This window comes from Temnothorax americanus, unplaced genomic scaffold (genome assembly GCF_048541705.1).
Source record: "Temnothorax americanus isolate GAGA-0224 unplaced genomic scaffold, ASM4854170v1 Scaffold21, whole genome shotgun sequence".
Classification (NCBI taxonomy): Eukaryota; Metazoa; Arthropoda; class Insecta; order Hymenoptera; family Formicidae; genus Temnothorax; species Temnothorax americanus.
Genome location: NW_027509349.1, coordinates 1,435,785 through 1,451,070, shown reverse-complemented (window position 1 = coordinate 1,451,070; position 15,286 = coordinate 1,435,785). Strand labels below are relative to the sequence as shown.

General features: G+C 38.4%; 2 protein-coding genes across 3 annotated transcripts in view; one reads left to right on the top strand and one right to left on the bottom strand.

Moving 5' to 3' along the window:
• LOC143897921 (LIM/homeobox protein Lhx9-like) overlaps nucleotides 1-12,027 on the bottom strand; it is an 85,547-nt gene extending 73,520 nt beyond the window's left edge. For both annotated transcript variants that reach the window (XM_077406902.1, XM_077406903.1), the window contains exons 1-2: nucleotides 11,480-12,027; nucleotides 11,258-11,304 (exon numbers count right to left, since the gene is read on the bottom strand). The gene's annotated coding sequence lies outside the window, so the exon portion shown is untranslated. The remainder of the gene's footprint in view (nucleotides 1-11,257; nucleotides 11,305-11,479) is intronic.
• Nucleotides 12,028-12,348: 321 nt separating this feature from the next.
• On the top strand, nucleotides 12,349-15,254 carry Oxa1l (OXA1L mitochondrial inner membrane protein). Its single transcript, XM_077406904.1, has 8 exons — nucleotides 12,349-12,534; nucleotides 12,921-13,170; nucleotides 13,456-13,632; nucleotides 13,724-13,867; nucleotides 13,963-14,048; nucleotides 14,128-14,394; nucleotides 14,564-14,726; nucleotides 14,989-15,254. Exons 1-8 carry the CDS (start codon nucleotides 12,469-12,471, stop codon nucleotides 15,147-15,149), a joined length of 1,314 nt encoding a protein of 437 aa, XP_077263030.1. The 5' UTR covers nucleotides 12,349-12,468; the 3' UTR covers nucleotides 15,150-15,254.
• The last annotated feature ends 32 nt before the right edge of the window (nucleotides 15,255-15,286 follow it).

Below are 15,286 nucleotides of genomic sequence, written 5' to 3'. Positions count from 1 at the left end.
CCGGGCGCTTCTTATACCGGCGCGGCGCGGCGCAACGCGTCGTCGACGCGAGTCCGTCGCTCGTCTTTCTTTCTCCGCGCGATATAAATCACCCGGATTTCTCTCCGAGCCATCTACAATCTTAGTTACGAGATCGTCCGACAAGTGTAGAGGAATACTCCGGAGAAACCCTTTGCTCTAGAAAGCACCGGTCATCCGCGTGCGATCGCGTACGATTTCTATCTGGTGAAATTGAGAAATCAATTTTTTGATTTTCTGACGGAAAGGAGAAAAAAATTTGCACCGCGACTGTCGGAGACCTGAAATTTCAACGCCAATACGGGCCTGAAAATCTGAGATTCCGAAGGCTTGAAGATCTGACGATCTGAACTCTTGACAACCTGATGATTCTCAGATATTTTTTCACCCATATTTATCATGATCAATGCTGATTAACTTTAACCTCGGTTTTTTTATCCTTTTCTAATTCTTAGAGTTACGAGTAGAAAAAGATAAAAAGGAAGTTAAACCGAGATTAAAGTTAATCTACATCGGTATTGAAATGGACATTAAACGTTTAAAATATTACATCTTCAAATATATACGACACTTCGAGTTTAACCAAGACAATATTCTGTCTTTCTTGTATTAAATCTATTTTACAATTTTTTTCTATTTCGTAATTTTTCGAATATTCCGTTTTGCTAGCATAAGTACATCATAACATTACCAACACTGACATTATTATATTTTACTGACAACGCACGAATCATGTAAGTCACTTAGATTTTTTACTTTTATAGTTTCCTTTGTTATTCATAATATTTAAGCGATCGCAATAACAAAAACGATATCCTTTTTCTGCCTATAGTATTCAGTTTCTGACTTGCGGGTACAGTGTCGTGAATTGCCTGTCGAATGCTTGTGTAAGAGTTCACCTGAAGAGGGTCCGAATTTGAACCGAAACGTTGTGATTTTTTGTGAATAAATATGCCAGTTATAGTCAATTGAAGAGTTTGGTGATATTATTTTATATAATATAACTATATTTAGTTTTTTTTAAAGCATTTGCGGTTTATTTTTGAAAAATGCGTATGGAATAAACTACAAGTTTTTTCGCTTTGTTCAAATTGTCGCGCGATGTAAAGTATCGATAATTTTCTGCGAGAAAAAGAATTCACAATCAAACTTCAATTCAGATTTTTGCTCGCGAAGAAATAGCTTCCTAACACGCATTTTATTAACTAATCCCATTGAGAGAGTCGGATCATCGTGCGATCGAAATCTGTAGATATTCTGTGTACGCAACAGTTCCGCTCGTTGAGAAACTATCTTTCTCTCCCTCCCTCCCTCCTACGACAGCTTCTCTTGCTCCTGTCCCGCTACATCTCAGCCGTTTTTACGACGCTTTGAGTCGCGGGCGTCGCGGCGGAATGCGCTAATGAGGACTTGGCTACCGTCACACTTTTCCCCTTCATCGTCTCGTGCCACCCCAACTGCGCCGACGACGATGGCTGCAGTTACAGTTACGGCTGCAACTTTAGGCTCGACTGAACATCAGAAGCGAGAAATGAGCGACCGGTGCGAGGGGAGGTGAAATTTCATTGACGAGAACATCTCTTAGAGTTCTCTCTCTCTCTCACTCACTCTCTGTCTCTTTCTCTTTCTCCATCTTCACGATAATAAATGAGATTCGGCGAATCATTTCTCATTCTAAATTGTTATATCAATTTTGCGGGCGTAATGACGATACCCCGTAAAGTCTTTGTAATACATTAGCAATATTAATTCGCGTGACGCTGGTTTCAATTTACAGACTCGACTGTCGGCAGCTATTAACACGGTCGACACATTCGCCACATCTTCCTTTATAACGCGCCGATAAGTTCCGCTCGATATTCCTCCGAGCTAAAGTCTTATTAGCTCGAAATGTTTAGTTGACGTGAAGAAATATATCCGCCGAGGTTCAGCGTCGCGATATTATCGAAAACTCAGCGTCTTTAGACGTCAGGTGCCATGCATTTTCCAATTCCGCCGTAAATTCTCCGCGCCGTCGTCGCGTGGCGTTCGCGAACGAACGTACGTATATATATGCGTATACGAACGCATCGCGCGCATAATAAAAACGAACGAGCTCGGCGCATTAAGCCGAGTAATGGGCGCCTTCGAAAGGAAGCGCCGCCACGAAGCAGAGGCTTATCGGGCGCCGCTGCTGAGCGTAATACCCCATGACAAAGTGGCGCGTCTGGATCGTTGCGACGAGGACGCGCCTCGTCGGCATCCTTGACCATCATCCGGTCGCGATCATCCCGAGAGCATCGCCGGCGATGATGCAAATGCGCCTTCGATCCTGTTTCCGATTTATGCGCTATAATATTAATACTTTACCGTGCAGCACGCACAGAGCGAAAGGATGCTCTTCTATCTTCTAAAAGTTACGCGTGTATCCTTGATTTAAAAAACGAAAAAGTCAATTAATAAATAATTATTTGTCTAATAGTATTCAAAGCATCCATTAATTTGCTCCCTTCATACGTATAATTATAATGTGTACGATAACTTCCAAGAACATCACAAAAAAAATTTAAATCTAAAGCAAAGTTGACTCACAGCAGAGAATCAATCGAAGAGAAAATCAATTGATTTATTTAACACACCCTAATATAAATAACACGTTTTTTGATTTTTGTTTAATTTATATCACATTTTCCTCCGGACAAATCGCTTTCACTTTACGCTGAATTAAATCTCGTTTTTCCTCACGTACCTGTTGGAAATTGGTTGGGTGCAATTTGTTGGGTGCAATTCGCACTTCCCCTATTTTCTCGAAGGGAGGAAAAGACGGGGAAAGGAAGAAAAGAAGCGCCGCGTCCAATTGAGTATCGCGCAGCCGGAGTCAAGGCCGCGCGTTATTGCGAGGCAGCCGATGGTATCTCCGGTGACTGCCCGGGCAACGTGGTGCGTGCCCATCTCGATGGCCGCGCGCGGTGCCTTTATCATCGCCTGTCCATCGATCCATGGCGCGATACGCGTGCCCATCCACCAGGACGATCGACGTTAATCGAGTAACGCCGCGTTTACAGCTCGGCGACACGCAACTAGTGTCTGCCCAGCGATTTCAACGACTCGCGCTGGCGAAGGGGAAGAATAAGGAGGTGTAAGAGGGAGCAAGAGAGGACGGCTGAAAGAAGGTGCATGCCGTCGACTGATGCGCTCGACGCATGCAAGCGACCCTCGGCTCCTCCAGGAAACAATATGCTTATATACTGATATGCTAATGGGTCTGCGTTGCCTTTTTATGCGACCGGGGCATGAGACCTCCGCGGGGCCCGTGAGGCCCGAGCTGATAGCGACACCAGCACCGCGTGTGAAAATAATAGTTGTGCGGATTAGTACGGAGAGCAATTATCTTCTAGCCACTTTATGAAAAAATGTTCTAGTATATATATTTGGTCTTGATCAATGACGCGTTGCAACAATTCGGTCAAAATTCGATTAATTGCCAATTCGTAATTTTGATCTTAATCTGGATTCTATTTTTTATAAAAGAAAAATTTAATATTTATCTGTTTAAAACGGTCTCTTTTTCTTCTTTTTTGTTCTTTTCTTCTTCTCCTGTCTTTCTTCATCTTCTTTTTGATATAAAAGATAATCTTATTTTTAATAAATAAGAAACAGATTAATATTTTCGGCAATTTTTTTTGCCAATGAAGAGTTATCGCGAGCGCGCGGCAATCTTCAATGATCTTTCGGTGCGTGCGGCGAGCAACGTTGCAACGATTCTCGATACGTGCATCGATCTAGATCTGACGGCCGGAAATGCACGTGTTTCTATGATACACGCCGCATCCGGCGCCACGCCCCCTCCGCCTCACCTGCCGCACGATGTGCGCGCCGTGTGTGCACACTGACGGTAATAATAATAATAATAACGCGCGTTCGCATCGTCGCATCGCGCAACGCGCCGGGGCCTCACGGGGGCCCGCGCGCCCAGGCGCGATAAGTCTCCCCCTCGTCCCCCTCCTAGTTACACTGCGCGCCGTGTATAACGAGCGCAAACTAGATTAACTGCTGACGAGCGGGTTACTTAGTAACAATAGTAACCGCTAACTAACCGCGCCAACGACTGAATTAAACGATACGCGAAATGTTTGACTTGCATGAAAGTATAAAAAAAAAATGAGAATGAATGGGCGTCTCGCCGCGCGGTGAGACAACGCACCATGTAGCTGTATTACGATACGAAATATGACTTTCGTGGAAGCATAAAGAGGCTTGAATGAGCATCTACATAACTTTACGTTGTATAGATTTAACCAGCTCTTTTCGCAAACAGGCAACGCGAGATGGAGTGAGCGAATGCAAACGAAGTCGAAAAGGAGATAGAAATTCATGTGGAACAATCAAAATTACGCCTACATGCTTTTAATTCATTCGATATCGCAGAATAATACAATTACTATTTTATTTTATTCTATCAATTTAAATATTATATATTACAGATAGTCACATATTTCATTAAAAATTTCAAACTCGAATTCTTTTATATATAACAACGGTTTTAGAACTTCTTGCTTTTTAACATAAAAAAAATTTATTTGTGCTTCTTGATGCAAATTGAAATAATGTCAAAATATTTCATGTACAATATTTTAATTAAAAGTGTTCTATTTAAAATATTTATGAACTATTATATAAAACTTGAAGGTTATTTAGATTTAATGCTATAATATCATAAAGCTTTAATACAATATTATAATATAAAATTTTAAATTTTAAATTTAATTAGCAATTAGAACACAGTAACAAAAGTAATCTACATTTTTTGCAAACTTAGAAATAGGTGAAAATAGAATTTACACAGCATTGTCGTGTAAACTGGAAAATTCTGTCCGTCACCGTTTTAACATTGTTACCGGATTTTACTGATTCAGCGTTCTCGCCGATAAACAACATTACGACCGCTAACGATTGCTTCTATTTTCGGTCGTTAATCCCGCGTTGCGTTCATCCGGCCGGAATATTTTCCGGCGGTTCGATCTGGCCGGGTTCTGCCAATTTGTGGGAATATTCTCGTCGATGCGTGCCGACGAGGCGACTCTTCTCCTCCCCGTGCATCAGGTACAGCGTAAAGGCAAACTTACACGGTTCACTTTTGACCGACGACAAGATAAAACTATATTTCGATGCGGTTAAGTACGGCTGAAATGTTTGCTAATGTTTTTTTTTTTCTAAATTTGCAGCGATTATTGGATTCAAATGTCTTTACAAATTAAAAATTGTTTTCTTATTCGTTTTATCTCCATTCAATCTACATACATAATTGCATAATTATGACAATATAGATATTACGGTTTCAAAAAATACATATATATTCTTTACTTTCATCATTGCATATAATTAAAAAAATTCCAAAATCTTGGCTACTTATTATTATCTTCATAAAGAATAAGGTCATCAGACCAAATTATAGATGGAAAATTATCAGTATTTTTTTTGTGCATGATACAAAGAGGTTTATTGAAGCAACTCTCGAATCACAGCAACATCACAGTAGCCAACCGTGTAAATAAGCCTTAATGTGCATCGCTGTCGAAGAGACAGAGAGCGAAAGAGGTCTTGTTGGTCTCACGAGAGCGCGTTATGCTAGTTACACGCGAACTCCTCGCGACGAGCATTAAGGAAGCATTATGATAACTACGCGGGGGCGAGTCAGCGTCCCCGGCTCTCACGGGCCCTCCGCGGGCACCCATCGGGTCCCCGTCGACTATTCACGCGCAATTTTTTCCATCCGCGTTTGTCAACAACAGAAAAGAAAAAATCGCGTTGATATTAAATCTTAAAATATTCTTTTTCTAATCAAACAGGATTTTTGAAAATGTTTCTAAAAAATTGATTTATTCATCAGATATACCTATTATATATATATATATATATATATATATATATATATGCATATTATATATTATACATTATATATACATATTATATATATATTTTATATTATATATTATATATATATATATATATATATATATATTACACAAAATATATATATATATATATATATATATATAAATCATATAATGACTATAAAGGCATCGGTGACAGATCCGAATTACGCTTGATAAGACACAGGATTTTTTTGTCCTTTTTATCCTTACGAGAGACAGACATAATTTTTCCTAAAACAATCCTTTCTCTCACGCACATCACACACGTCCGCGTGCGGCCGCGTTCGATGAGCGAGCAATCGATCTGCCCTTCTCGAGCGAGATCGGCTCTTGATGTACGCAATCGCGAGCAGAAATCGTGCGACATTCCCGATGAAGAAACTACTGAATGAAAGGAAACTAGCGGCGGTTCACACGAGGCTGCCGCACGCATGCATGCACGCACGCACGCAGGTACGCATGCACGCACGCACGCATGCACGCACGTATGCACGGCACGCACGCACGCACGCACGCACGCACGCATGCATGCTCGCGTCGAGCATTTACTTTAAAGTAAAGCGATTTCCTTTTACACATTATGATCCCACACCGTGCCGCTTGGCGAGCTATCTCCCAGATTATCCAACGCGTTGGTATCATTACCAGACACGCGAGCCGAAAAGAGCACAGGTTGTCAGCGACGAGGAAAAATTGCTTCCGATCATGCCGAGATGGACAGAGATGAAGAAATTAAGATACCACGGTTGCCCGTTTTCATATTTTGTTTAAAAGGAGATAAAAAGCAGCCGCTTTTGAAAATGATTACTTACTGACAGTACCGTACAAAAAAAAACGGTCGAAAAAAATTCAACAAAATAGAAATTAGTCGAATGGAAGGTGAGTTTTTTCTCTTTAAAACGCACGAAATCTGTTTTTTAACAATGACTTAATTGTCAACAAAAATTATCTCAGCAAAAGTATTCGCGAAAACGAAATTGGTCTTAAAGTTCAGTTTAGATGAAAAAAGCGATACTATCAGTTCCTTTCTCTGAAATTTCTAATTCCTTCGAATAAGATTTTATCCGAGATTAGTTTCAGTTTATTAATTCAAATTTTTCAGAGAAACATAAACACATATACTATAAATAACATATAAAATAGCAAAATATTTTAATTAGATTAGTAGGAACTTACATTGCTCTGCAGCGAAAAACTAAATTAATTATTGTATAGAATGATTTCTAATATATATTAACACATCTGCAATATCGCGGCACGACAGAACAGTATAGTAATCTTCGCTGTCGATAGCGCGTGACAAACGTCGTTCTGATAGCAGAAATTGCGACTTTCTAATTGCAACTTGCACGATTAGTCTGGCCAGCAATTTTTATAGAACACGATTGCGATAATCGAATCCGTTGCAAGTTGCAATCTACCGGACATGGCCCGGAAATGACGTTATAGCTATCTTACCGGCAACTTTCAACTTTCAGAAAGTGACCATCGCTAATTCTTTAAATATGATACTGTATATACGTAATCGGCACACAGCTATTGTTACTACTTAAAACATACAGTAATAAACTTATATAAATTATCCATGTAAAAGCCATAAAATGTTATGAAGAACATTACAAATCTTGTAATTTTCAACTAATTTTATCAAAACCGACGTAATAGATGGATTAATATTTGTGCTACCAGTGTTAATTATTTATTAGGAAAAATAAACTGACCGCAAATTTATACATTTTCATTTAATTCGATACGCGAGACGCGAGAGAGGAGAAATTCAGGACTGCTGTATAATTAATTACGCTCTCGGTCTGGTATCGAAAGGGTTGAGGAACCGGCGGTATAGAGATCGTATACGGATGATGGTAGGACAATAACGCATCGACCGAAACTCGTCAAAGATTCTCGAGACTTGAAAATTGATGGGGTGCCGTTTCCTGGACAGGACTACCCACTTTACGCCCGACAGGTCAACTGGGTAGATAATGGGATCGATCCCTCCCTCCTGAAGAAGAGAGTGGTGAAGTTGTCAAGGAAAAGGGATGGTACTTCAGCTCCGGCTCATGTCAATGGCGCATCGCACGCTCTTTGATCTCACCGATAAACCGGCGAAAGATTTTTGTGTTGTTGTCCACGGTATCTGATCGTGAACCAAAGTCGAGCAAAGTATCCACACTGTTCTTCAAAATGACAAGAGAATTAATGATTTCCGTAATTCGCAGCTTAGTACATCTATTAAGAAATTGTGTCACTCTCTTAGAACATTTTTACCTTCATTTGTCTTTTATTTTCATTTTTTTATATCTTCATTCTTCTATATATATATAAGGATCAAGACGATTCGTTTTTTTTGCTACGATTTACTATTTCGTTCGCTATTTATCAATCGGCAAGTACACAGATTGTCAAATTACCACGTAACTATATTATCTGAAAGTACCTTTTTCTCCCTTGATCTATAATATATGTGAGACAAAAAAAAGGATTTTGATACATCACATGTCATCATATTCGCGCATCAATCAGTATAAATATATGTTTCCTTTAATGCCCTTTTTATCGTCGTTGCCTATATAAAGTCGACGATTTCGGAAATGAAGAAAGAAACGGAGAGAGATGAGAGATAGAGGAAGACGAAGAAGACGCGAAAGAGTGTCATCCTCTTTCTCTCTCCCACTCTTCCCTTTCTCCGTCTCTCTTGGACCACTTTAAACGTCTTTATGAGTCCCGGCTGTTAACACGACCGTCGGAGCAGGTACGGCCTTTTTTTCAGTGCCTGTGTGATTTCCTCGTATCTGCGGGATCTCTCAGGTGGCTAAGCGTTTATCCATGGGAGACTGATGGAGCTATGATCGGCCGGTTTAGTGTGGCCGAAGAGGCACGCCGCCGAGATTTGTGTTTCGGTTCGCCTCGGCGATTTCTCTCGGCGTGAGAAGTCACTCCGGGGATAATTGCAAGCGTGGATTAAGTCGTCTTCCTCCCTCGGTGAATCCTCTTTAGAGCGTTTCATCAATAAACCTCCACGGGTTTTCAGCTCCGGAAAGTCAATTTTGTTTCCTCTTCATGGACTTAAACATTATCCTCGCGAAGGATAGTTTATAGCAATCTGATGCAGTATAGCTCCAAAGCGGATCATGCGAATAAAATCGAAACGCATTTCCTCTCCGGAGCTTGCGTCTGCTCGAAATTCTGGTCTTTATATCGGTCAAAGGTTTGCGTCATTTTGAAATCGTCAATAATACACCGCTACAATCGAGTTAAATAAATAAGCTCCGCCAGCATCGGGCACGCGCAACCGCGCGCGGCGTCCAGAAATATAATTAAGCGCTATCGATCCACAATAACATCGCGATAATTAAATAAATAATTAAAGATCGGTGGCCTGCATACGGCGAATAATTAATCCGCGGCGACGCGGGGATGAATTGTTCGTTATTTAATGCGATTAGGTAAACGAATGAGGAGAGGAAGACGAGCGATCGGAGCTGGAAGACGACAGACGTATATAATTAAACGTTACTCTCGCGCACACTCGGAGCGAATCGTAAAACTCTATTGCTGCATGGTGGTGGAATAAATAATTAAGTGCTAGGAACGCGCGCGCAGTAGTTAACGATCACCTCGCGGACGCGGTGTTCGCGCCCTTACGTACGTTACAGAATCATTTCCAAGTTGAGGGGGGGGGGGAAAGGGGGACAAAGGGGGAGGGGGGAGGGGGCGAGACTGACAGGCAGCGATGGTTAAGGAGGGTTTAAAGGGGGTTCCGGGACAATGCGAATCTGTAATTATAAGCGCGCCGGTCTTGTGCTTTCGCTCCTTTTTTTTCATGTAAAATCTCTTGCAGCCCCGTATTATCGCCTTAAATCAACAAAGCCGCTCCTCCGGTTCGAAGGTGGTTCGGCGAAGGCACGGCGTGGAAAGGCACGAAGGAACGGCGAGAGGGAGCGGAGGATTTGAGGTCGCGAGGAGAGCAGAGGGAGAGGGAGAGGGCGACCTGCAGCTCCTACGGGCAGGGCAACCGAAGAGAGGGACTTTAATAACAGGTCTCGCTTAATAACCCACGTCCCGCACACGGGCCCCAAACTGAATGTCATTGCAGTAGATTCGATCACGTGACTCGGCACTGTTCGTACGGCAGGAAGGCGTTAGCCGATCGACGCGGTGCTGGACTCCCGCGAGATATAGCGCGCGACCGGGAGATGTTCGACGACGATATATTCGATCGAGCGATTTGGTGATACGAGTTCACTCGTCGTCGGTCGAAGCATTGATAATTCATACAGATTTCTGTATATATGCGAAAAGATTGTATACTCTATATACTGTGAGAACACATCACGTAACACATCACGTAAACAGACTTTTTAAAAAATGTTAAATGATTACTAGGTTTTATTTATACAAATAGTTATTTTTAATTTGATTTTAATTTGAATTTCTTGCAAGACACAGCAAAGCTTGATACAAATATAGTATAATAAAAAAATATAAACATAAATAATAAAAAAGACGTTAAATAATTTTTTGATATTTTTTATATTTTCGTATCGTATTGGTATATTTTTATATTATTAGTGTCTCAAAAATTTATAAAAAAATATATCTACTCATTATTATCAGTTGTCGTGTTGCAATATTGACAGAGTAAGAAAAAGTTTTATTTTTTATCAACTTTTATAATTGCGGATGTATTTTTCAAATTATTGATTTAGTTAATATCATATATTTTCAACAAAATCGTGTTTTCTACCAGTTTCCTTCTAGTAGCGTCATCTAAATTTAAATATCGTGAACTTAATAGTTTCCAATGTCGATAATTTACCAAATATTGGATAGATAAAAAAAAGTCAAATACTATATATTTGCACCTTTCGCAATAAATTCTGCAATATGTACAAACCTTGATGCAATTAATTAGTTCGAGCTATATAAAACTAATTTGTAATATTGTAAAGACTCATCATAATCTGTGGCAAAATTTCTTAATTATTAAGCGAGTCCGAATCAGGCACTTAAACATATTCCAAGAATTTTGACATAATCGATAATCGGTAATGTTCGGTGCATGCTACATATGTATATATGTGATATATGTATATTTTAATATAAAACTTATTCTATTCTCATAATATATATTTATATACGTTTAAATATAGAAAATAAATTTATAGTTAACGCTGTGCGCAATTTTATTGCTGCACATTATTATCAAAAGTTTTAAATATTATATTGATAATCGCGGGAAATACCAGAGACATATATGTCTGTAGGAAAAACCTATTTCAATATATGAGCAAAATTAAGATAAATAATTGAACACTCACCGGTGCGCGATGCGTAATGACGGAAGTGTGTAGTACGCAACATTGGTCTGTAAAAAATATAAACATTATATATACATACATATATATATATCATAAAACACAAACCAAATATATATCCATCATATTAAACTAATACCCAAAATATAAATGATATTTCAAAGAATAACGTTAACAATTAATTCTGCGAGTAACAAATAATAATTTAATAAATAAACCACTAACCCGCAATTGCTCCGCAGTCGCGCCCGATGCCTCTCCCCAGATCTTTTTCCTCTTCACACCGATCTGCACAATTCGCCGAATTGACGAAAAAGTAACCGCAAGGTCCAGTTTACCACACACTCATCGCGATGCACGTCGAACGAGTTCAAATTTGCGCAAAACGCACATATTATTGACACGCATAAACAATTGCAGATACGATACGCACAGCGGATGACGCGGAATCGTCAATACCCTCCTATAAAGGCTCGGGCACATAGAAAAACTTAAGCAGTAAGGAAATCAACAGTTTGGATTCGCTATACGTTGTCTAAAAAAAGTTCCTGACTGTGATTGGCCGTTTTGCTTGCCTGCACGGCATGAATTTATGCGCGTATCGAAGCGGTGTATATAGATGTATTTTCCAATAAGCACCTAAATTCATACGTTAGAATGACGAAACTCCGCAAAAATTTGAATTAATCGCGCGCCGATCAGAAATTTCCAACTGCATAATTTGTCAGCTCTAATTTTTTTATATGTTAAACAATAAAAAATTAATAATTCTAATATTGAAATAAAACAGTATACATTAGCTCTTTTAATTGTAAATGAACTTTTTTCATTTTTTTCATGTCTCCCTCATTTTTTCTTCAATGCACTTAATTTGGACCGATATATTGCATATATTTTATGTGTCCACATTTCTACCAATGTAGATTAATTTTAATTTCGGTTTAATTTTCTATGTAATTTTCAGAGAAATGGACGTGCACAGAAATAAGTTCAAGTATAGTATATAGCTGTATGCACTATACATACACGTGTAATCTATACATACACATTAGTACATTATATACGTATGTATATATATCCACACACATAACTGCGGAGTTCGGAGTTTATGGATGGTCCATGCCGAGTTTCGTCCCAGCTCCCACGTATATGAGAAGTTCTCATATACATAAATTAGCTAAGAATCACAGCGACATTAATTGAAAGACGCAGAAATGTTGATGCGGGCGTCCACAATCGTTCGCCGGCAAGCGCTACTAAAATCAAACGTGATTTCGCAGGTAAAGCACATTTAGCGGCTTTTTAGAGGTTAGGTTGTTACCTGGTGGCGAAAAATATAAGACAAGTCCACGTCCTAGAAAAAGAAAGACAAGTCACCAATGGGTGTCCAAATGATACAAATCCTGAAAAAAAAAAAAAAAAAAAAAATGCGCGTGCATATTAACAATTTTGTACTAAGTACATTTATTTTATTTTTTATTGACATCCAAATATAGTATTATAGGGTTTATAAAACATTTTTACATTTCTGTTTTTTTCTTCATAATTCTTTATTTACTTAATCTTCTTTATTTTTTCTCTGTATAAGAGTTTTATTTGGAAGATATAGCTGCTTATTTTTCAAAATACCTTTTTACTCGAAGAAGCATATCCTCTTTTTTTTTAGGAAATTGTTGCATATAGACATATTCATGTAGTCGCTCAAGGAAAAAGGACTCTTAGAAGCAATATTTTACTGGACCTGCAGAGGAATTACAGAATTACAGGGATCTCTTCGATCCGTTATGCTAGTACAGACGAAATACCACTGCAAAGCAGCCTACATGCTAGCACAGATACAACACCGCCGCAAAGCAGTCCATATGCTAGCGCAAATGAAACGCCACTGCCAAGCAGTCCATATGATGAAATACCAGGTTTATATAGAAACATTTTCTAAAACTAATATTTCTTAGATTTTTGATGGATACGTTACTGTGTATAAATATCGAGAAAAAAGTATCTAGTTGCTGTAATGAACAAATTACTACTTAGAATTATTAATTATATATTAATTGGCATATCTCTCTAAGTAAACATACTTGCTTTTATTCTTAAAATTTTATATTATTGTAATTACAATATGAAAAACGAAAATTAAAACTATAAAAATTATTTCACGAAATTTATTTGTTAATCTGTAATCCTGTTTATGTATGTAGATCCACCCACACCGATACAGGAATTGATGGAAAATATTGTTAAATTGCATCCGAATGGAGAACCAACGTTTCAGAGTCTAGGACTGGGTGGTTGGACTCCATCAGGGCTTGTACAGCAATTATTGGAATTTATGCACATAAGTTTAGATATGCCTTGGTGGTTGGCGATTGTCACAGGTACTCTTTCTTCCTTTATCGCAATATTTAGTATTGTTTCAATAACAGTTCTAGTATGGTTATTAGCACAAATCCAATCCCTTTGCTTCAGGTACTGTTTGTGCAAGGGTTCTCATATTTCCCCTGGTGATAAGGGCGCAAAGGAATATGATTCAACTTACAAATCACATGCCAGTAGTACAAGAGATGCACGTAAAATTGACGGAAGCCAGAAAATCCGGGGACCATATGGAAAGTATGTTAGAAGGGTTTGCCACATCGACGAAAACTGCGTTCGTCAAACTCGCTATAATTAATAGAAAGTAGAATAAACCGTTCTGTTCCAAACAGGTGCACGGATTGCGACAGAAATGATGCATTACATGAAGAAGAACAACGTTAGTCTTGCAAGGAACATTATGGCGCCGTTAATCCAGGTGTGTAATCCACGCTTTCATAGACGTGCATAAAAGGATGACGTAAAATCATTTCCTAATTATAATCCCAATATTTCAGGCGCCAGTGTTCATCTCCTTCTTTTTCGCGCTGAAAAAGATGGCAAATTTTCCTGTGGAGAGCTTGAAAGATGGCGGCTTTTTGTGGCTAAAGGATCTCACGGTATATGATCCTTATTACATAATGCCGATAGTTACCAGCCTGACAATGTTTATCACGATCGAGCTCGGCTCGGATGGCGCTAACATACACGCGATGGGCATGTTCCGATATGTCTTGCGAGCTGTGCCATTCGTTGCGTTGCCTTTCATGATATACTTTCCTGGTGTAAGTATAATATCGATATTGCTTTTATGAGAAGAATGAATGTGACGACACTTATATATCATAGAATATTTAAGCTAAACAATAACTATTTATATATACATATAATTTCATTTTAAATACTGCTTTTCTTTTTTTAAATTTTCTTTATCGCATTTCTCTACATTTATAGACTGTTGTAACATATTGGGTGACAGCGAATCTTATATCTCTGTTACAAACTGGTGTTCTAAAGATTCCACGTGTAAGAAAAGCTCTCAATATACCTGTTCTAATAAAGCGCAATGCTACAGCAGCTAAAAGCAAAAAAGGTTTCGTCGAAGAAGTCAAAGAATGTAAGTAATGCCTTTATACATATATGTATATATGTATGTATGTGTGTGTATATGTACATACATATATATAATACAGTATTATAGTGTTGTATCAAGATATATCATCACATGTGTTGGAGAATCAATGTTTTGCGAAAGTCTGTTAATATATAACGCATACACTAATAATTTAATTGCACAAATGCAAATAATATAAAAAAAATATTACATATATCCATTTTACTAAAGTATAATACAAATATCTGAATTAATTTTGTTTCAGCTTGGACAAACATGAAGATAACGAAGCAATTATCTGATAGAGAACGAGCAGATACAGTACAGTTTAATAGCGCTGGTAAGGGTCCTGTAATAAAAACATTTAAATATGATCCGACGAAGCAAAAGCAATCGGCAACGGTCCTTACAAAAAGTAGAAACTAATTGAATTTATAGTTAAAATGTATATTTGGTTACACAACGTGCAACACAATAAACTAAATTTGTAATTATAACTGTAAAATAAAGTAAATCTTATTTAATATAAAAGTCTATTTTTAATAATATAAATTGCTAAACAT